Here is a 23,533-nt window from a genome sequence, read left to right as displayed (position 1 = left end):
TTAGCCTCCACATTAAAAGTATCTTTTCTTAGGCCTGTATTTTCTTGACCAGTTTCTATTATGGAAACACTCTTTTCCTTGCTCTAAGTCTGTATTACTCTTCTGTTCCTTGGATTATCCTTTTTTTTTTTTTTTTGGTACCTTTGCAAACAGAACTTCTTTTACCTGATTTAAATTTTATCCTTAGCCATTTATACTTTTTACTCTCTTACTTTCTCCCTTTGCAATGCTATCTAATCTTATCACTTCTTCATTCTCATCTGACCCATAAATCTGAACCTTTGTTACCAATGCTTCCCTTAACTACGATCTGCATTTTTAATAACTAGCTGTACTATCTTATTAGGATGTCCCAATTGCACCTAAAATTCCATATGCCTAAGCAGTGCAAAAGGTTGCTGTGCCCTCATTTTTCAGTTAAGAAGATTGCTTTGAAGATGGGAACTCAAAACATGTATTTGGCTTTATGTCTTCCATGCTGCTGGAAACCATCACTTCCAAGTGTGCTGATTCAGTTGAACACTGCGGCTAGGGCCACACTAGCTGTTGCTGTCACTGCCAAACTCAGCTCCATAGTTGCCAGTCAAGTTTTATTGCAACTATTTGAAACCCTTGAGAGCTCAGGAAATCACACCACCATTTGAAAAATTGTGCACATTTGGTGAAAGATCAGGAACCATCTATTTTCTTTCTTCTCTTCTGAGAAAGTTTATCTCTGCTGTTCAGCAGTGCAATAAAAGCAGAAATTGCGGTGGTTTGTGCTATAATTTCCCCATTGTGAAGTAACCAATTGAGCCTCACTCTGACAGTCAGGCCCCAAATTTCACCTAAGTACCCAAGAATGCTGCATTAACATGTAGAAGATATTGTCTGGCCCACAAATTACATTTTAGCAATGTTCCAACTTTCTAGTCCCAGGATGACTTCTTTACTGGTAGTTTCCTAACAGAGAGCTTTTTTGTTTTGTATATATTTTATTTGGGTTCTCCCTCTGCTCTTTTTGTAAGGGTGAGGGTTGGAGTGATAGCTGAAAAGAGTGGTATTTTCAGTTTGATAAAAATGCAATATGTTTCAATCATCCACTACAGTTCTAAATTTTATGAGAACTAAATCAAGTTATGCTGTTCTCGAACTCTCTTGATGTCTGAGTACTTCATCTTTCTTTGTCTTTGAACTGGAAAATATAAGAGCAAGTTTTAGCCTGGAGAAAAAATACAAAACTAAATTATAAGCCCTGGACATATACAGTTTAGCACATAAGGGGAATGTTGAAATAATTTGAAAACAAAAAGATCTTACTGAATGTTTCAGTAATTATTTGCAATTAAATACAAAACTGCCAGGTAATGAGAATATGATTCAATTTGTTGGAAGTATTTAACAAGTCCTACATGGTCTATTTGAGCATTTTGCAGATACTTGTTTGTCTTTTCTTTACTACATTATCGCTTTAAGGTACAGTAGGTGAACCTTCAAAGTGTGATAATTCTGTACAAAACTGTTGTGTAACATTTGGAAAATATACCCAGAGGCACCTGACTGAAGACAGAACTTCCATGTCAGACACAAAAAATCCAATTTGCTTTCGTTATTCAGTCAATTTTTTTTGTGTTTATTGTTTCAAAAACTTCACCCTGCAATAACATTGAAATAATTTCTTTCTTTATTGATATACTTGTAGTGTTCTGGATTTTCTTTTTAAGTCACAAAAACATGTTTTAAAAGAAGTGAGAAATTAAGTTAAAATAATTGTATGTATTCAAGTATATATGGTTACAGTTATTTGTAAATGTATCCCATATGTTTATAGGTAGATTTTAAATGTTATGCCCCTCAGATTTACCCATAGTCAACTCCTTTATTTATTTATTTTTAATGTTCACAAAAGGTACCAGCCTGGGGCAAACTGTCCTTCTCCTGTCCCACTGGAGTTTTGGATTAATTTTTATTTTATGTATTTCAAGCAAAGTAGAACAATCTTAAGTTAAATTAGCCAATGCTTTCAAAGACAAAAATCATTACCAAAGTACCCTGTTCAAATTTCTAAAACAGAGCAGATATTTGTTATATGAAATACTATAAGATTAAAATTAAATATTTATTTTTCTTAGTTTCTCTTTGATTTCTTGTTACATTTACAAGTTAAAATACATTCTGATGTTTCAAAAATCCCTCATGGTTGCACAAAAACATATTCACAAGATGAATTTTTAGTATATAAACATGGTTTAGCATGGATAGATCACAACCCCAAATGAAATTTCATGACTCTATTGTTAAGGCCTAAAAGATAAGATATACTAAAGGTGCTATCATGTTGGTTAAATAACACTCTTAACTCATCCACTAAATATTAAGATTCTTAAAGACAAACGATCTGTTTATTCTTGAGGATAAACAAAGGATCTGTTTATTCCTGAGGATTCTCAAAGGATCTGTTTATTCATCATTCTCTTTATAAAATTCTCATCTCCACCACCCCCTCCTCTTTCTGTTTGAGTACATACTACACATTCTTAAGGTCTTAGCTTAAATGTCACTTTCCTAAATCCCCCAAACAGAAAAGGCTTCCCTGTCATAGGCTCCCTCTTTTTTGTCCTCATGGCACTTACCATGTCTTATCATTAAATAATACATACTTCTTTTTTTCTCTGTCATTATTCTGTATATGCTATGAGAGTAGAAACCAAATTCATTTCAATTACCATTGTTATCCTGGCTTTAGAGGGTGATACAATTTGTTGAATGAATGAGTTTATTCATGTATGTTCTTGTAATCTTATACACAGTTATGCTAAGAAAAGTTCAGTAAATATTTGTGGCTAGTTTATTTGATCATATAATTGAATACATTCACTATATTGTAACATCAGACTTAGGCAGTTTTCTCATAAAACTTATGTGTGCTTTCATTCTAATTTTCACTTCCTTATAGACCCTTTTAAAAAAATAATTTACTTCAGAATTTCTCTATGTTCTCCTTTTGTCTTGTCACAGCTGGATAGAGAAGAGTAGGAATTTAGTGTTATATAATATAAAACTATAATCTCTGACCACTTTTTTAGAAAATACTGGAATTATTCATTCTCCTCTTGTCATTCACTAAAATCACTGCAAACATTCATTTGCTTGCCATTCACTAAGATACCTGATCAAATAACAGTGACATCTTGCAATAATTGCAAACATACAAAGAGATAAATCTAATTGGGTGTTTGTGGTTCATATGTTAGGACGGCCTTTTATAAAAAAAACACAGCAACTATCTCCTCTAATGATTTTGGGTAAAGAATATGTATTTAAACTTACATTAATGCCACAGGAATTCTTAAATTTATGTATCTGTAAAACATGGTATGCAGGCATTATACCTAACATCTACACTGCTTGCTCTCAAGGACATACACTAATTTACTAATGAAGGACAAGTTGTTTGCATAAATAATAAAACTTAAAATCACACAACATTATGACAAAAGAAAAGGTGAGATACGCAGGTATTTTTTTTTCCAAATAACTAAAAAAAATCCTATGTGTATACATTTATGCAGTTATTTCCTTATTTATAACATTTATTGACCTAGGTTTTTTATTAGATATTTTACATATGCTATGAATTTTAATCTGCCCATCAATATATATACATCAAAAGATAGTATCAATTCCATTTGCAGATAAAAAATCTGAGGTTCAGAAGGGGCAATGTACTTGTCAGGACATATAGTTACAAACAGAAAATGTTTAAACTTCCAGTTTTACTTGAATGCAAAGCCTGCACTCTTTCCTCTTATGCTGTTGTTACTTGCCAAGGCCACTCATCAAGTGTAAGTGTTTTTAATGTGTAGCGTTTAATAACAGCATCCCTTTACCCTACAAGAGACAGGATCATATCATGCTTAGGGCTGCAGGCTCTGCAACCGCAATGCCTGGATTAAGGCCAGGTTCTGAAGTTTACTAGCCAGGTCAACTTATGCAAATTATTTACTTACTCAATAGCTCAGTCTGCTCTGTAAAATGGAATCAGTAATAAAGAGTACCTACTACAAAAAGTGCTGAGAGGATTAAAAAATCAATATTTAAAGTACTCAGGAAGGTGATTGACACATAGTAAAGTCAACATATATGAATCAACATATATGAATTGGTGAAAAGATATAGTTTAGTAAACAAAAACGATTTGCCTGTTATTATTTACAAATTTGTCTTTTAAAAAGCAATAATTAAATACTGAGCTTAAAAATATAAATCTCATCATGTATTTATCTATACAATGTGTTAGAAATTTTCAGTGAATAAGTCTGTACTTAAACAAATATACTTGGTGGTACATATTGATATCAAAATAAAGAATATAGGGGCCGGGCATCGTGGCTTACACTTGTAACCCCAGTACTTTGGGAAGTTAAGGAGGGCAGATCTCCTGAGGTCCGGAGTTTGAGACCAGCCTGGCCAATGTGGTGGAACCCCATCTCTACCAAAAATACAAAAAAATTAGCCGGGCATGGTGGCAGGCACCTGTAATCTCAGCTACTTGGGAGGCTGAGGCAGCAGAATTGCTTGAACCTGGGAGGTGGGGGTTGCAGCGAGCCGAGATTGCGCCACTGCACTCTAGCACCTGGGAGACAGAACGAGACTCTGTCTTTAAAAAAAAAAGAAAAAACAATACATATAATTTTATATATATATATAAACTATATTTTTTATTTATATATATTATATATACACATACACAGTATATATTGTCTATGTTTATGTGCTTGGAAATACTAGTTAATTTATAATGATGGCTAAAAGAGTTAAAGTTGCTCAAATAATGAAGCTAAGAAAATATTAATTTACCACTTTCAAAATATATTCATAGGTATTATTTTAATATCCTTATAATATCACAGAATTCTTCAATGACTAAATTATTATCTAGATTATTTTATTAAATTTGCAAAAACTGGGTAATTATGATATTTGGAAACATCACTTAGTCCTTACTAGAAGATTTTAGTTTTAATTTTTAGTAAAAACCTCTGAGATCACCCAAGTCTTTGTTTGTTTGTTTGTCATAATTGTTTGTGGATGTTGCATTATAAGAGCTCCCTTGAAAACTATCTTGCTTTCCCAAAGTAGTGCCAGTGACAAAAATGAATTTGAGTGCCATTCCTGAAATTTAATAATGTCATATTTAAACACCCAGGAGGGAAATGTATACAGGTATCGTGGGCCAGATAGTCTAATAAATGAGAACAATCCTACTTATTTTTAGATTAGTTGACTAAAGTGTTATTAATTTTCATTTCACTTAATCTAGTTTAAACATCATGTTCAGTTAAACTTATATGACAAAATTTATCTGTTCTTATGAGAATAGTTTTCTCATTCCAATTCATCATCATTTTCTTTTCAAGCTGTTTATGGAAGTAACTGTCAGAACACTTGAGCTTATAACATTTAAAAGGAACGAGGGCCCCACGCGGTGGCTCATGCCTGTAATTCCAGTACTTTGGGAGGACGAGGTAAGTGGATCATTTGAGGTCAGGAGTTTGAGACCAGACCAAAGTAGTGAAACCCTATCTCTATTAAAAATAGAAAAAAAATAGTCAGTCGTGGCGGTGCGTGCCTGTAGTGCCAGCTACTCGGGAGGCTGAGGCAGGAGAATCGTTTGAACTCGGGAGGCAGTGAACTGAGATCGTGCCACTGCACTCCAGCCTGGGCAACAGAGAGAGACTCCATCTCAAAATAAATAAATTAATTAATTAATTAATTAATTAATTTAAAAAATGAACAAGGGAATTAAATTAGGACTTTAATTAGAAAAATTGCTGTAATGCTGTGATAGCTACTACAGGAGCATCTAAATGATTTTCACATATCAAACATAATTTCATATAAAATATAAAAATAATAAAAGTTAACCAAACCTGGTAATAAATAAATAACAAAACTAAAAAAAGAAGTGAGATCTTCCAAAGTAAATAAGTTGTATGAATCACATCTAGAAGTCTAAACTGAAATTATTTAAATCAGAAATATGTATTATTGCCGTAACTCCACTATAATTAGAAGATAATCACTTGAAAAGTACAGGAAACTTTTTTTGCCTAGTATTAAAAGGTTCATTATTAACGTGAAATAATTTCATTGTTACTGAAAATGTTCAATGGGTATTTAATTTGCATAATATTTTTTACCACATAATTTTGCAACAGGTCATAATGGAGTTAGATATAAATTTGTTCCTTACAAAGTAAAAGTGCTTAATAGCTAAATTAATTAAAGACATACATTATAGTAAATAATTCACAGTTATTTTTGTAATATTCATTAAGGTACTACCTCAACAAAAATATCTTGCTTTTAATTGCTAACTTAAAATAAATATATTTGAGTTTTTGAAATGTGGTATAACACTAGTTTTGAAAATATTTCATTTAATTGTATTGGCAAAGGCAGCCTTAATATACAGTTTAAAATTGAAAGTCTGGTAAAAAAATGAGGGAAAGGTCACCCTCTGGGACATGTAAGATACAAAGTCCAGAAGAAAGGTTATCAATCATATTCCAGGGTAGATGCCAGCACAGGAGTTATCGTCTATGTATTGTCAACAACTTCCAAGATCTTACCTTCAAGCAGCTTAGAGCTGGTACCACCTGTAACCTGTATGTGATTCTATATACCCCATAGTAAGTGAATTCTCTAAGTTCTCAATGTGCATAAATCATCAGTGTGTCAGAATGTCCCTTTTTACTCTAAATTTTCTAAAGACTCTAAGAGACTACAGAAAAAAGTAGAGCCATATCCTAAGAAACCTAGACAATAGGCAGCATAAAGAACCTTAATTTGTTATATGTCTTTAAAATTTAATCAAATAAAAGCAAATACCCAATAGGAAAATATTGAAGGGAACTCCCTAGGTGACTCTTTCTGATCTCCTTGTCAGGGCACAGAGAATAGAGGAAATGCTGGAATGCCAGATCATATGACAGTTGAAGGGAGGCATGCCACTATCACACGCATCTTCAAAGAGATGCCTGAATTTAAATATAAATATTATATAGATATAAAGCTAATTCACAGAAAAGCAAAGATTTTCATTAAACACAACATGAAAAACTGGTTGGAAGACACGAGGCACAAACTAATGACAGGGCAGGGGCATTTCTCCCTCTTTCATAGCCTTACTGTCTGTCTCATAAACCCCTCCTCATCCCCAGCCTATCCACTCGACCTGTTTCCCAATTCCTCCATGCCTTAGACTTCCACATTCTAGGTCTCCTCTTCTAGGAGACCTATACCCTCAGGTGTCAATTCTTAGGCTCGTTCCTCACTGCACAGTGAAACTCATCCCTAAGCAGGGTTCTTATGATATGTCCCCCCATTCAATCCTCCTTCCGGAAAATGGGAAGGTTTCTCCCTCACAATTGTTCCCCCAATCAGACCTCCTATGGGTCAGAGGTGGCCTTACCCTTCCTAGAAATGCTCTAATCCAGGTATTGTTTTAAACTATGCCAAAGTTCCTTCCTGGAAGGTTCTCTATTCAGGTACCAATTCTCTATTTTTGCTGAATGAAGGTGAAACAGTCAGTGACATCAGTTTTTTTGTTCATCATGATATTAATAAGATGTTCACTGACAGACTTGGAGGTGCTCTTTAGCACAACTTCCAGTGTTGACTGAGCAGCCATCTTCAAGTTCCATAAAACAAAAATGGATGCAAGTGCTGTGCCTGGGACAGGCCAAAGAGGAGCTGAACCTGAGCTTGAGTTAACTTGGTGGGTGGTTAGTTCAATGCTTTATGGGAAGGTTTCTAGGTTAGTTGGTTGGATGACTATTGGTCTATTTGGTTGCATGGTCAACCTACTTACTCAGCCTTCCCTTTCCATCCTTCTGTGCCCTGTACCTTTCTTCATCAACTCAGGCTCAATGTCCTTCCTCAATTACTTTAATTAGCAAGTTTCCCCCCGCCCCCCAATTCAAGATTTCTCTATGAGAGTCAGAGTTTAATTATTTTTGTGCAGTTTGTCAGGACTACAGTAATAAGCATCCCATTTTATATCATTATTTTATTTATATATATTTATATATCAAATTATTCAACAATATTTCCTATTTTATTTTATAAAGACTATGGCTGAAGAGAAAGAAAAAAAAGAAAATGGGAAACAAATTTCTTACTATGGCTGAAGAGAAAGAACTATGTGGTGTGTGTGTGTCTGTGATAAAGAATGGATGTGTCATGTATTCACGTTTACATTATACCTCTCTATTTAAAGAGGTATCTCAATCTTGAGGAAAATACACTGAGTGGGGATGGGGAATCAGAAATCTGTAGCATTGCTTCTGTCACTAAATATCGGTGAAAGCTTGGGCAAACAACATCACGTGAGTCTCAGTTTCTTTATCTGAAGTCTCATCTGCATCTACATTCTAAATGTGCGTAATGATGTTGTGGTGCTCAGATCATACAATATACATCAAAGCAGTAGCAGTATGAACTTTCCTCTAATTGTCCAATAATTATAAGGCTATATCATTAGTATTCTTATGAACATGTGTTTGGGCCCACTTAGGCCCTATCCAATTGACTTTAGTCCCGTTACTACTTTTTCCCAGCCTTTTTTTTTTTTTTTTTTTTTTTTTAGGTGAGTGGTGCTTTCTGCCTCTTTGTAAACACTTAAGGCAAATAACCGCTCTGTCATTTGATGCATCATTTCAAGTCCCTACTTTCTTCAGCTTCCAATAAGACAAATAAATAGTGTGTAACATTTTTGCTAGTGTGTGGGACAGCCCAAATGCATCCTCCTTTATTTTTACCTTTTATTTATAATAGAGGCTAACTGACTTATTTTATTTTTATTTCGTTTTTTTAGAGATAGGGTCTCACTGTGTTGCCCAGCATGGTCTTGAGCTCCTGGGCTCCTACCGCTGAGGCCTCTAAAAGTGCTGGGATTACAAGCATGAGCCAGTGTGCCCTATCTGGTTTCAATGCCCTGAATTTACTCTCAGAACCAAAGTGTCACTCTGGTGGTAGAAATTTTGGTCTTATACATAATCATAAACCAAAATGAGATCCATGTAAGTTGAGTATCTGAGGCAATGTTGTCATTCTTTTCAGGTCACAAGATACCACTTCTATGCATATGGTGCACTAAGTGAGACATCCTAGAGAATACGTATGCATTAACAACATACCACAAATATGAAAAGTACCATTTCAATGGATCATGCACTCTGAAAGCAAATAATATTGATTTTGGCCCAAATTTCAAAATAAATGTAGATGATGTACATAAAAATGTATATGCATACATATATGTGTGTGTGCATACACACACACACACACACACACACACACACACACGAATACTTACTGTATTGACAATTTCTTCCCATAAATTCGCCTGGGCACTCGCAGGAATAGTTGGCAACAAGATCTGTACATATTCCACCATTTTTGCAAGGCTCAACTTCGCATTCATTTATGTCTAAGGAAAACAGAAAGGACAGAGGAAGAGAATTGGTAAAAAAATGATTAGATACTGGAAAGTTTTAGACATCTGAAATACAAATGTCTTAGTAATGCTATTCCTTTGTGTGTGTGCAGGCATGTGTGTGTGTTTAGTCAGTAACACAAATGCTGCTTAAAACCAACAATTTATTAACCATTAAATACAATAAATTGCAAATAAAATTCAGAATCCAGATGAAAGACCAACAGAACTAAACCACTCTCCCATTCTGAAAATAAATATGAGTAGTTTGGGGAACTATTCAGTGTATCCTTAGAATTAAATCAAACAAATTAACCCTGATGGAAAGATGAATTGGTTTCACTTACAAGATCGAGAAACCTCCCCTGCAGCAACAACTGCCAATTAACACTGTCTCATTTCATCTTAATTCATTAAAATTCTAACTGACAGAGATGTTTTAGTTTCTAAATAGTTCGTCTTTGATGAATATGATGAGAAGCAAATTAGAGTTAATAGCTAAAGCTCGTTAAATGCAAAGTATAATAAATGTAAATGGTGATCACTTCCTAATCTCATTCAAGGATTTCTAAAGTTAGGAAGACTAACGGGACTTACCTTTGATATGCTACTATTATATGTGATGCAAAATCACATGAAACATAAAACACTGAGCAAATTATACTACTTCCCTTGCTAATTTTGGACAACAGAGAAAACAAACATGATTTTGAACACAAAAGAAACGACGACTAATTCAATCAAATATCAATCACAGATACTCACAAATCATTCCCTTTTAGCACAGAACCATGCTGGATTCTGTGGGAGCTAGTGCAGTAGCTGGAGAGCACGTACCACTCCCCATCTCTTCCTCATCCTATAAGCTTTTCCAGTTGAGCTCCCTATCTGCTTTCATTTTCATAACGGTTTGTTGTTGTTGTTTTTAACTGTATTACAGACTTGGAAATTGTCTGTTTATGTGCCTTTAGCCCCTTTCACCTTGTCAGAAAGTGAGCTCCACAAACGAAGTTCCTATCCTGCCCTGTTCCTTGCATTCCTGAAAATACCACACTCAATCTGGACAACTACTGGGGCCCAATAAATGTTTCCTGACAAACTTTCTACGAGAACAATAGAAATAGTCCTGTGCATAATCTTAAAAAATTTTATTCCAGATTTGTAATGTGCCTTCTGATACCCTATAATGTATCAAATGGTAGTTCTGAAATCTTGGGTTATTATAGTTGCTTAAAGCAAGATGATCATTAAATTACTTCTAAAGGGAAACAAGGAAAAAAGTATTTGAAAATCTCAATTTTGCCCTTTCTTTTGACATTTTGTCTTCTAATTAGTATCCCCTCCAGAAAGCAGAGTTGTTCACCCTCTCATTCTAAGTTCATTGTAGAAAGCCTGGCCTAAATTTCCTTAGGTGATAACTTGCTCTCAAAAAGTAGCCCTTTTGGTTTCTGGTTGACAATCACAGCTTAAGAATAGAGATAATTCATGACTGTGTTCAGAAAAAAATAAAAATAATTTGAGTACCTCATAACTTCAAATAATAGGATAAAATCAGAATTTGCTAATCTCTAAAAAGATGGATCTATATGCTGTAAAGTGTGAGAGACTCGGCTGGGAGCAGTGGCTCACACCTGTCATTCCAGCACTTTGGAAGGCCAAGGTGGGCTGATCACAAGGCTAGTAGTTCGAGACCAGCCTGGCCAACACGGTGAAACCCTGTCTCTGCTAAAAATACAAAAATTATCTGGGAGTGGGGGCGTGTGCCTATAATCCCAGCTACTTAGGAGGCTGAGGCAAGATAATTGCTTGAACCCAGGAGGCTGAGGTTGCAATGAGCCAAGACTGAGCCACTGCACTCCAGCCTGGGCGACAGAGCTAGACTCTGTCTCGGGGAAAAAAAAGTATGATAGACTCCTAAATATTTGATACTGAAACTGTACAAAAATGAAGGATGGATGAGGGGGAGGGAGGGAGGTGGGGAGGGAGGGAAGGAGAGAGGGAGGGGAAAGAAAAGAAGGTGAGTATAAGTCATTTCTTTCCTTTTTAAAAATATAATAAAATACTCAGGTCTATTTGCTCTTACCAAAATTTCACTTAGTCTTAATATTAAACTATATTTATATTGGACTAACACGCAAACCATTTTCATTAAATTTTGTAAGCCACATGAAAATCTCCATGCTACTTATTGCTGCCAACTCAGTGTATGACAATAACAATGTCTGGCTACCTTGGAACATGCCCAGTATGTCTTTATCTGTATCTTCTCTACTACAATTTGTTTTAGATGAGAACATGTCACTGTTCTCATCTCATGAAGATATAATGTCTTCATATCTTAGAGAAAACATTGCCATAATTTGTAAAGTTAGATGCAAAAATTTATTCTCATATATACTTAGAGAGAGGAAACTGAGTGGTCATGTCCGAAGGACCCACATAAGCAAAAGGTAATTTGACCTTAGACAAGAAGAAAAAGTTTCATTAAGATTAATAAGGATGTGATATAGATGGTGGTCAGTTTCCAAGCTGGGAGCCAGAATGAATCACAACTTTGAAGAAGAATGTTAATGATATGATGGTGTGTTTAGGTACAGGAGTAAAGTATTTTGGAGCAGAGAAGATGAAGGAGAGTGCTAGAATCCCATATCAGAGAATGTAGATACGGACCACATTATGATGCATCCTTAGTACAGGCTGAGGGAACCGGGTTTCATTTTTTTGGCAATGAACATTTGGAGCAGGATGAGAAGGATGAGAGGGTATTTCCTTCACCCTTCTACTTTAGAAGAACCTAGTGAGGCCATATGTGAGATGGACTTGAGAAACAAATAAAGGAAGATGGGACAGAAACCCACACAAGATTTGATATTAATAGGTACAACATATATTTTAAGTCTCCTGTAAGAGGCTCTATGCATTTTCTCATTTTAAGATTGAAATATATCATGAGTAAAATCAAACCCAGCTGTTGCTGATTTGTAATGTTAATAGAAGGAAGTTCTCATAGCCAATGTGTGAGAACAATCAAGAATTATTATACATTCTATTAATGATAGAAAGACCCTGCTGTTTTTTGCCTCCTTAAATCTTCCAAGTCTTTACACAATAAGTAGTAATTAAAATATGTGAGTGTAAATCTAACTGAGACAAATCAACCTTTAAACCTTCCACTTGCAGGCTCATCAGGTCCCATCTATAAACTGTCAGCAAAGCAAGTTATAATTAAGGACATCCAATTCTGAAAAATCAACAGTTAACACCTTTACCCAGAGGTTAACATGAAGTGGAAAGAATTGGAATGGCATTTGCTGAAGTGGAAATGCTTTGTAGACACACTCAATTTGTGATAGAATGACCTTTTCATTGTTTAAATGTGCATTTTTCAATGTTTTTAAAACTCAAAAACTACTTAAATCTAAATTCATAAATATACACATTATCTTGAGGTATGCGTATTTTTTAACACAGTAGCTAAGTTAGTAAAACATTTCCGCATATGTACATGCCCAGTAACACACAAGCTTAGAGAACAGTTGCAAATTACGCAGAAGCATTTACGTATTTGTATCATATGGGAGTTATTTCAGCAGCGAAGGCTATTGGCACTGTCATTAACACTGCAAACAATCTAGATGGAAACCAACCTCAATTTGTATAAATCATGTTTAATTAAAGACTAGATAAAAATGTTCACCGAATATAATGCAATGAAATGAAACTTAAACATATTTGCAATAAATTACATACATTTATCTTCGTCACAGATTAAGACATTATCATTCCCAGAAAAAGTCCACATTCATTCCAAATATACTGCTGGGATATGCCAGTTTATTAACGAAGAAAAAACTGATAAAGTAGTCCCCATATGAAATAGAAATTTCCATATTTGGTCAGATTTATACTTTATTTATAAGAATATCATTTATAAGATCTTGCTTCATAAAACAACTTTGAAATATGACTTTATAATCAAGACAGTCAACTGAGTCCTAAAAACATAAAACTTTGCTGCCAAACTTCTTGTGTCACGGAGGCACAGTGATGAGAGCTGCATATGAGTTTCCAGATGTAAACTCATGACTCACCCTTATTTCCTGAAATGTTATATATATAATATATATGACATTATAATATATATATAAAATATATGTTTTTATATATATATTACATTTTGTTTTGATTTTTTGGTGGAAGAAGAAAGTAGAAGAAAGAAGAAGGAAAAAAAGGAAGAGGGAAGACAGAAAATAATAAAAGATAAATAGTTGAATTTCTCTGAAAGGAAACACAAATTACTTTGAACCAAAAAAGTACTTTACAAGTATTTCCAGTTCCTTGCCTCTTTTATAACTACACAGATTCATTGATTTTATACACATAACTCAGACTCTTTATCGGTGTGTCACGCATAACCCACATTATAGATTTGTAAATGTGTTTGATAGTCTACCCAGTTTGGCTTGGGTTTTTCCTAACAGAAATGCACACTCTGGAGATTTTGCTGTAAGAAGCCTTCTCTAGTAATTGACAAACTACCCATATATATGTATATATACATATTAAGATCACGTGAGGACTCCTCCCTTAGGCAATTCACCTTATGCACATCCATATCCTGAGAAATGCTCAGTTACACCTGGTCTTCTTTGTCCTGGATCTTTGTCAGAACCCTTCTTGTACAGATTATAGCCAAAAGCCCATGAAATTGAATTTGGAGTGGTAGGCTGTCAAAGAGTTAAGATGGAAATTATATTGTTAATTCCTTATTGGTGCCTTCAAAACAAAGCATTGTCTGGGCATGATTTCTTGTCACAGAAATGGTGTGGCTTCTTCTCAGAAAATTATATTTAAAAATTCAGTAATCTCATTGTTCTTTACAGATTCCGCTAGTTGGCCAGAGATGAGATAGAGAATTCTTGAGTCTAATTCCCAGGAACCACCTCCTCTGGAGACTTTTAAAACTAATTAATAACTAATTAATTAGTTTGTTTTCAAGTGGCTCACCTTTGCAATTTGTAGAGTAGGAATGGTAGTAGTTTTCACTTCTGGGACATCATTATCGTAGCTCATCCTTGAGTTCTCTCAGAACTCCTCAGGAAAATGTCATTTGTCCCCAGTAGTGTAACCACACTTATTTTGCCAACATGGCTTAGATATTTTGAATACTGACCACCATTTGGACCAGGACATCTAATCCTTCTGGGAATAGATAGCTATCTAACCTCCTCCTAGTGAAGACAAAGACAATCTATTTCAACCATAAATCTATCTCCTCTTCATAAGTAAGTACATTCAGTCCCCCACAAACATCAAGAAGGAACATGGTTCTTGGGCTGAACATACTTTTTGGATATATTAAAAGGAGACAATGATAGACGGCACCCCCTCAACTTTTTTTCTTTTGTGAAGACAAAATTTCTCAACTTCTTTATGTCTTTCCCTTGCGCTATCTTTCCTCCAGCAATATTGCTATTGACTGCTAATTAGTCAGCAAGACCTTATTTTTCAGAGCCTGCTATTTTTTGATCCTTAACAACACATCTTCCCTGGGCTCCCCATTAGCTATTAAATATTCTCCAGACCTCCCATGAGTGATTGCCTTTTAAAGTTCGACCTTTTATATTTTTCCCTATTTAAAGCCTATGGTCTTTCAACTTCTCTTTAAAGATTGAATTTCCCTTTAAGATGAATTTCTAAGAATTCAGTTCTCCTACTCTGATGCTGAACTTAATTATGTCACAATCAGAATTATCCAGATAATTTATTTCTCAGTCATTTATGTGACCAGTTTGCTATATATTTAAATCTTCTGTTCGTGAACCCCCTTTTGATCTGGCTTTCTGCCATATTACTAGTAATTCATTTTAAAGTAGCTAATTAAAAATCAGCATTATTCAGTCAGAACATATCACACACAAATCTTTTATAATAATTTATTGATAATCTTCACTTACCAACAACAGTAGTTAAACAAAAGCCCCAAATCCAAGAGATATTTATCCATTGCCTCTTTCTAACAAAGATCATATTCTCTGTCCATCTCTATCCTGACATCCTAGCATTTATTTTAAGATCTTTATTTAGATGCAAATACCTTTGATACTAGTACCCAGGCAATACTCTTCCCAATTATTTGGGTTGTTTATATTAATTATTCCAATAAAGTTTTATTTGCATTTATACAGATATTTGGCCAGTAAGACAAGACAGCTATTCTAACAGATATAAAAGCCAAAACCAGGGGAGACAGAGGAGAAGTTAAGGAAGAGGTAATCAAGAGGGTGTTATGTCTCTATAACTCAAATATTTGATGACTTTATATACATAAATAAATAAATGTATGTATGCAGAAGCCCATAAGAACAGATGCCTCTTTCAGTAAACATTTTCACAAAAAAGCAAACCATAACATGGGATGTTACCTCAGTGACATGTAGCATAGTTGCTTGCCCTGCACTAAATATTTGTTAATTGGTAAGAAAGAACCAGGAATATTAGTAACCTTGGGATCATCATGTATATACCGTAACAGTGAGTCCCTTGCTTGGGTAAAGTGCTCCAGCCTATTTCTAATGGGATTCTATTAAGGAAAAATGAAATTAGAGCAAGGCTTCTTTTAAAAGTTGGAGCTCTTAAAGCATATCAATGCACAAGTCTTACACTTAGAGAGTCTGACTTAAATGGTCTTGGGAGAGACAAAGGGAGCAATACATTTTTTTAAAGGTATTCCAGTGACTCTGAAGGGTAGCCAGTGTTTGTAAACACTGAACAGAACCTCTGCTTATGAAGCACATCCATCCATTCACCTTTCCTTCTTTCCTTGCCTCCCTTCCTCCCTCCCACCCTCCCTCCTTTCCTTCCTTCCCTTTCTCCCTGTTTCCCTCCCTCCCTCCCTCGCTCCCTCCCTTCCTCCCTCCCCCCCTTTCTCCCTTCCTCCCTTCCTTCCTTCCTCCCTGCCTTCCTTCCTTCTTTTCCATGCATCCATCCATCCTTAGTTCTATACTAGGTACTAAGAATGCAACAATTAATATGTCACAATCTGTAGCATTTCTGAAGCTCTTATAGTACAGTAGATAGACAAGGAATTAATCAGTCACAGTGTAAGGTAACAAGGGTTATAACAGGAAAATGCACAGTCTCTCAAAGGAACTCCAAATATCAAAACTAAATTGGTTTGTCAGACTAGGGGATGTTGAGTTTTAGAGAAGGAGTCTAGCTGAATAGGGAAAAGTGCTTTTGAATTAGATGGAATTATAAATAATTGACTCTATAAAGTTATTTTTCTAAATTAATATGTATTTCATTTTTCCTGATATCAGTAGTCTGCAGATCTAAGAGTGATTCCTCATTGTCCCATAGTTCTTTTCTCCAAGTATGCAAGGTATTTATTTCCTGGTTTCCTTTTTTTTTTGAGACAGAGTCTTCTTCTGTCGCCCAGGCTGGAGTGCAGCGGCACGATCTCAGCTCACTGCAAGCTCCGCCTCCCAGGTTCAAGCCACTCTCCTGCCTCAGCCTCCTGAGTAGCTGGGACTACAGGTGCCCACCACCACGCCCGGCTAATTTTTTGTATTTTTAGTAGAGACGGGGTTTCACCGTGTTAGCCAGGATGGTCTCGATCTCCTGACTTCGTGATCCACCTGCCTCGGCCTCCCAAAGTACTGGGATCACAGGCGCAAGCCACCTTATTTTTATTATTTATACAATTGCATATTTTGATGCTTTATCTAAAATTAACTACTCTATTCTTTCAGCTGCATGTCAAATTAGTTCTCTCTGGTTTTAGCAGTCAATCTTAATGACAGACCATTTTGAAGTTTTTCCTATAGTGAGTTATCAGAAACCCCAAACTGGCTAGATGAGCTAGGATTTGTACTGGAAACACAGCTATGATTCACATAGCTTGCCTTTAACCATTTGTTCACTAATTCATTCATTAGAATTCTGAGGAGCACTTTCTATGAATCAGGCATTAAAATACATAACTGGATATATCAGTCAATAGAAACAGCTCCTGTTCTAAGATATCGCTCATTTTCTATTCTTCTACACAGGAGACAGACAATTATAATCTGGTGAAATATGTGCTTTAGAGCATTATCTACAAAATATACTAAGATTATAGAAAAAGCAGTAGTTTTGCCTAAAGGAGATATGGAAGATTGCTTGCAGGAGGTAATATATTTGGTGCTTAAAGAATGAGCAGGAATTTTTATAGCTGCATTAAATTAGGAAGAAACACAAAAGAACATGTTTTCAGAGACAGCTGAGCACTTTGAATTTCTGAAGCATGCACAGGGACTGTGTGGGGGAAACTCTGCGTAATGGCGACTATGTAGTCTGGGTCCAGATTTTTATGGCCATATCAATCAAGTTAAGGAGTTTGAACTTTAGTCCTTGGATACTGGAGAGTTAATAGAGAACTCAAGAAGGGTGGAAGGGGACATGGGATTGAATAGATCTGTATTTTAGATCTGTATTTTAGAAGCTCATTCACATTCTCTAAAATTTCATTATTGGTATCATTTTGGAAAAATAATTCAAAAAGTGAGAAGGGATATTTATGTTGAGTCCATATTACTCAGACTAGGTAGTAGGATGGCTATAACCATGTTTGGTATGTTTAAACACTTAGCTTGGTTCGAAATGTATATAGGCTTCCTAATATTTACAGTTGCCAGATTTGGCAAAGAAAAACACAGAGTGTCCGTGCAAATATTTGAGACATATTTGTAAGAACATCTTTTTTTATCTGAAACTCAAATTTACCTGGGCACCTTTTATCTAGAAACCCTACTCGAATTGTCAATTAGATGTGATTTCTCCATATTTTTTCTTCCCTTTTCTATGAGCATTTTAATTTTCAGCATATGGTCAAGCTTTACATTTTGTATATTCAGCAGACCCCAACAAAAACTACCTACAGTGGAAAATCATAATGGACAAAGAATGTTCCTTAGGCTTTTGCTGAAATTAAAATTTGTTGCTTGCATTCTGTTTATAATTTTACAGTTTACCTCTACATAAGGTTTAATAATACAAGTATAGCCAAACAGCACTTCAGGATGGCAGTTAACGGATAACAATTAGCATATCCTTCCACTTGTAGATTACTTATTACATACACAACACTGTTCTAAGCCTTTTATATGTGTTAACACACTCTACAAGCTAATTGCTATTATTATTATGCCTGTTTTACAGATGAGGAAATTAATACATTGAAAGTGTAAATAAGTTGCCCAGAGTCACACAGGTGGCCAAAGTGAGATTAAAGCCCAGATAATTTAATCTGTCTCCAGAATCTATGCTATTCACCCGTATGTTTCACCATCACTAGGGAATATTAGTACTCCCACTTCACCACCACTTCTTACCAGCCTTCAAGGTATTATTTTATGTGCTAAGAAGGACAGATATAGGATAATACATAGTCTTTGTTCTCAAAACGTTGATAATAACCTAATATTGGCATTTCTCCTCTAGATTAAAGACTCCAGTCCTAAAATGTTAGTTTGGAATACACTTTTCCCCAATCCCTTTATTCATCTTAGTAATTTCCTCAAAATCCTAAGTGGCTTGGGTTTAATGGGCATTTGTTCCCTCTTTAATCCTGAAATCCACAACCACTTGCTTATGTAAAAATGAATTTCCTTGCCTCTTACAGTCTTTTATATATATCTTTTAACTTTACACTCAGGTGAAAGGAGTTACATTTGTTACACAATTTCCTTTTTAGAGCGCATTGATATATTTCATATCCGTAGAATTAAAATTTTGTCATTTTTGTTTTCTGGGTCACAATTCACCTTATGTAAAAATATTTGAAAAATAGCATATATACTGAAAAGGACACAAAACAGTAAAGTTACAAGAATTATTGTAAAGAGACAACCCACATAACAACCACCAAGGTCAAACACCAGAATCCTGCCAGCAGTCCAAAGCCTTCATGTGCCACTTTCATTCAAAACCTCCCCTCCACCCACGCAAAGGTGACAGATATCCTGCTTGTAATAAGAGTTGCAGACTTGCTCTTTGTATAGTTTATAATTTCGTCACCTAAATATGTATTCCCAAACAGTTTATTTTTGCCTATATTGAAACCTTATTGTAAAAAAAAAAATTCCGTATGTGATCTTCTGTTTGTGGCATCTTTCAAAATGTTGCAGGTAACTGCAGTGAGTTCATTTTCACTACAGAGTAGAGAAACTGCTGTAGAGTATTTTACCATAAAATGTACTATATGTTTTTTTCTTTCTATGGTTAATGGCATTTGTGGTGGTGGTGGAAATAAAAGCATCAGGGAACATGCATGTACATATCTCTTGATAAACAAGTATATTGAATTTTTTTCTGGGTACACTTAGGAGTGAAATAGTGGAGTCATAATAATGCATATATTTAACTTTAATAGATAATGCCCAACTGATTTTAAGGTGGTTACAGTTACACCAATGTGCACTCTTATCACCAATTAATACCACTTTTGAAGATACAAACTATGTGAACTTGCAGGTAACCACTTATTTCACTTTATGTGGAAGTGGAGGGTGGAAAGGCTTAACATCAATAAATCTTTTTAAGATACGTTTTTACCAAGTGGGGCTTTTAAAGGAATGCAATAAAACCTTCAGTTCACCAAGTTCAATTACATTTTTTTTTCTTCAATTACCTTAACTTAAAAAAATTTTAAAAACCCCAAAATTCACACTAAAAATATCTAACCACTGAAAGCTTGTAAGTAATGTTACTTTTCAATAACAGGCACTAATACACAGTTAAATTTTCTTATACAGAGAGATAATTTTACCTAACCCTTGAATTAATTTCTTTAAAACAACCTAATAAATCAACTATCATACACAGATACATGTAGACTCAGATAATAAAATTAAGAATACTTCCTGCTTCTATATGCTGATATTTTTGAAATTTTATATTATGGGCATAATTAAACAAAAATGATGTCCCAAATGATACTTCTAAATTATCTTATACATCTAAAGCTACTGTAAGGATTATATTATACTTCTAAAGCTACTGTAAGGATTCAATGAGGTAAATTATGAGAAAATATCTTGTAAACTTTAAAGACTGCAAATATAACTGTCCATATTATTATATGAGTTAAACCATATTCATATTGTTTGATAGAGTGTTTCTTGGTTATGGCCCTGTAGGAAAATATAGGTGAATTTCTGATGAGGCTTTCGGTACGCACATACTTCTACGTTTGGGTTTATCATCAGAGTAAATAAATGGGTAGAATTTGTATAAATATTCTACAGAAGAGTAGCCCTGTCTTGGAGAGGAATGAAAGGCAGCATTTATCCACAAAATTGCAAAGCATGAGGAAACTTTAATACACTGAATGGGATAATTCCACAAATACTTTTAATATACTTCTTTCCAAAATGGTGACATTTACCATTTTTAAAACTAATACGCCAACTCTTATCAATTTTGGCCGATAGATCACTGACATCTGTAGCTTAAAGACTTAAATTGTGGTTGGTAAATACAGAAAAGATTCCTTTTTTAATTACTTAGGAGTTTCAGTCCTCATCAAGGTGAAAGAGCTGGGTGGCTAGATTTCCGTCATTCCAGAATCTCATCTACATAATTATAGGATATTCTGTGGGTTCCTGGCAGAGCTAGAGGCAACAAAACATCTGTTACACTCAAGGCCACCATGGAAGAATCAGCTTCAAGCAGCAAACTCGCTACCCAGTGCCAACAACGCTGCCTCCAAGTCATTACTTTTTATATGTTTTTAACCCATATTTATTGGTAAGTATGCCAAATCAGCATATTTTCTTCATTAAAAGTGATAATTTTGGGATTCATGAGAACTCTGCTTCTGGCCTAGACATAGTAAAAGGGACCAGATTTTTCAGGCAGACCCTCTTGTTTAAAATAACAACAACGACCAAAAAAAAAAAAAAAAAAAAAAAAAAAAACTCAGACAAAATATGTGAGACAACAGTGTTGAATATACTGAACATTAAGATAAAAAGGACTCTCCTTCTTGGGCCATGGCATAGGGAGGGAGAGTCCAGGCAGAGCCTGGTGAACTCTAGTGAAAGAGAGGGAGGTGGGAGTCTGGAGAGTCCACGGAGGCTCGTGTTTGTAGAACAGAATACCCAAGAGGAGAGAACTACATAGAGACAGTCCACCACAGAGATCTGCAGTCCTGAACACTGCCGTGCTCCCTAAGGTACTCAGCAGAGTAGATTAGCATTCACAGGGGAGCAAAGTCCTGGAGAAAGAGTCATCTGAATAGACCAGAGGGAGCAATACTTGGAGTCCACACTAGGCCAAGAGAACTGCCAACTCCCACCACTAAGACTGGAAAGCAAACTGTTTCATGGGGCACTGGGCAGAGGACTCAGAATGGTTGTGTCTTAGTAGTGGGGGATAATTAAACCTGGATTAAATAAATGATTGGTCCCACCTAACGAATCTTATAAGCAAGACCTAGAAGGATCAAACTGTTTCCAAATAACCTAACTATATAAGAAAACTAAGCTCAAGAGAATATATAGGACTACAAAGAACTGAGCACTCAGCAAGATGAAATTCATGTCTGGATTCATTCATGAATCCAATCAAGATTAACACTCAAGAAACAAAAAAGATATAGTTGAAAAGACAGTATATATTAAAATTGGCAGACAAGTAATTAAAACAGTTATTAAAACTGTATTCCATATATTGAAAATACTAAGTAGAGATGTGGAAAAAAAAGAGCCTAATTGAACTTCTGGACATGAAAATTACAATGTGTGAGATGAAAAATATGCCAGAAAGAAATAATACCAAATTAGACATTGCAAAAAATAAAAAAAAGAATTTTTAAGACGTTTTAAGACATACCAATTGAAAATATACAGAATAAAATAAACAGAGAAAAAAATCTGGGCATCAGTGACCAGTGGAACACATATAGTTAGTCTAAAATAGATGTGATTGGAGTCCTTGAAAATGGAAAGTAGAAAATATTTGAATAGATTATAGCCCAAATTTTCCAAATATGATGAAAACTGTACCCACAGATCTAAGCAGCTCAATAAATCCCAAGAGTAAGAAACACCAAGAAAGCCACAAAAAGGCACATGATTATTACAAAAGACATCAAAATTACTTTATAGATAAATGTAGTCTTTTCAAAAAATGATGTTGAAATAATTGAATATATGCAAAATACACTTAGAACCACATACAAAAAAATCACTCAAAATAGATTGTAGATTACAAAGTGAAACCTAAAATTATTTTTTCTATATCAAAACCATAAACTCCTGCTCCCCAAAGTCCATTTTAAGAGATTTAAAAGACAAACCACAGATTGGGAGAACATATTTGCAAATCAAAAATATGATAAAGGACTTGTATGTATAACATACAAATAATTCTCACAACTCAATAAGAAATCAAATAACTCAATAAAAAGTGGGCAAAATATTTGAACTGATAGTTCACAAAAGAATACACATAAGACTGGTAAATAAACATATACAAAGATGTTCAACATCATTTATCATTACAGTATACAAATTAAAACTAGAATAAGATGTCACTACCCAACTATTACAACAGCTAAAATTAAAAAGATGGTGTTGGTGAGGATGCAGAGGAATTGAACTCTCATACACTGCTGGTCTGATATAAAATAATGCAATCCATTTGGAAAACAATGTGACAGTTTTTCAAATACTTAAACACATATCTACCACATGATTCAGCCATTCTACTCTTACATATTTATCCAAGACAAATGAGAGTATATGTCCACACAAAGACTTGTATGGATGTTCACAGCAGCTTTATTACTATAGTAATAACCCCAAACCTGAGACAACTTGATCTCAAAATAGTTATGCTGAGTGAAATAAATCAGATAAAAATAATACAGTGTCTATTTGATTTATACAAATTTCTAGAAATGCAACTAATCTATCATTACAGAAAGTAAATTAGTGATTGGGATGAACTTGAAGGGGCAGGAAGGTGGGGTTACAGCAGGGCAGAAACTTCTGAGGGTGATGT

General features: G+C 34.8%; 1 protein-coding gene across 2 annotated transcripts in view; it reads right to left on the bottom strand.

Annotated features, from left to right (window-relative positions):
• Nucleotides 1–23,533, bottom strand: part of EDIL3 (EGF like repeats and discoidin domains 3) — a 446,774-nt gene that overhangs the window by 182,535 nt on the left and 240,706 nt on the right. For both annotated transcript variants that reach the window (XM_007977476.3, XM_007977484.3), the window contains one exon: nucleotides 9,362–9,475. In XM_007977476.3, coding sequence (XP_007975667.1) covers nucleotides 9,362–9,475 — 114 coding nt within the window. The remainder of the gene's footprint in view (nucleotides 1–9,361; nucleotides 9,476–23,533) is intronic.

Source organism: Chlorocebus sabaeus, chromosome 4 (genome assembly GCF_047675955.1).
Source record: "Chlorocebus sabaeus isolate Y175 chromosome 4, mChlSab1.0.hap1, whole genome shotgun sequence".
NCBI classification, from domain to species: domain Eukaryota; kingdom Metazoa; phylum Chordata; class Mammalia; order Primates; family Cercopithecidae; genus Chlorocebus; species Chlorocebus sabaeus.
The sequence above is the reverse complement of the archived record's forward strand: the minus strand, read 5'-3'. Positions and strand labels throughout refer to the sequence as shown.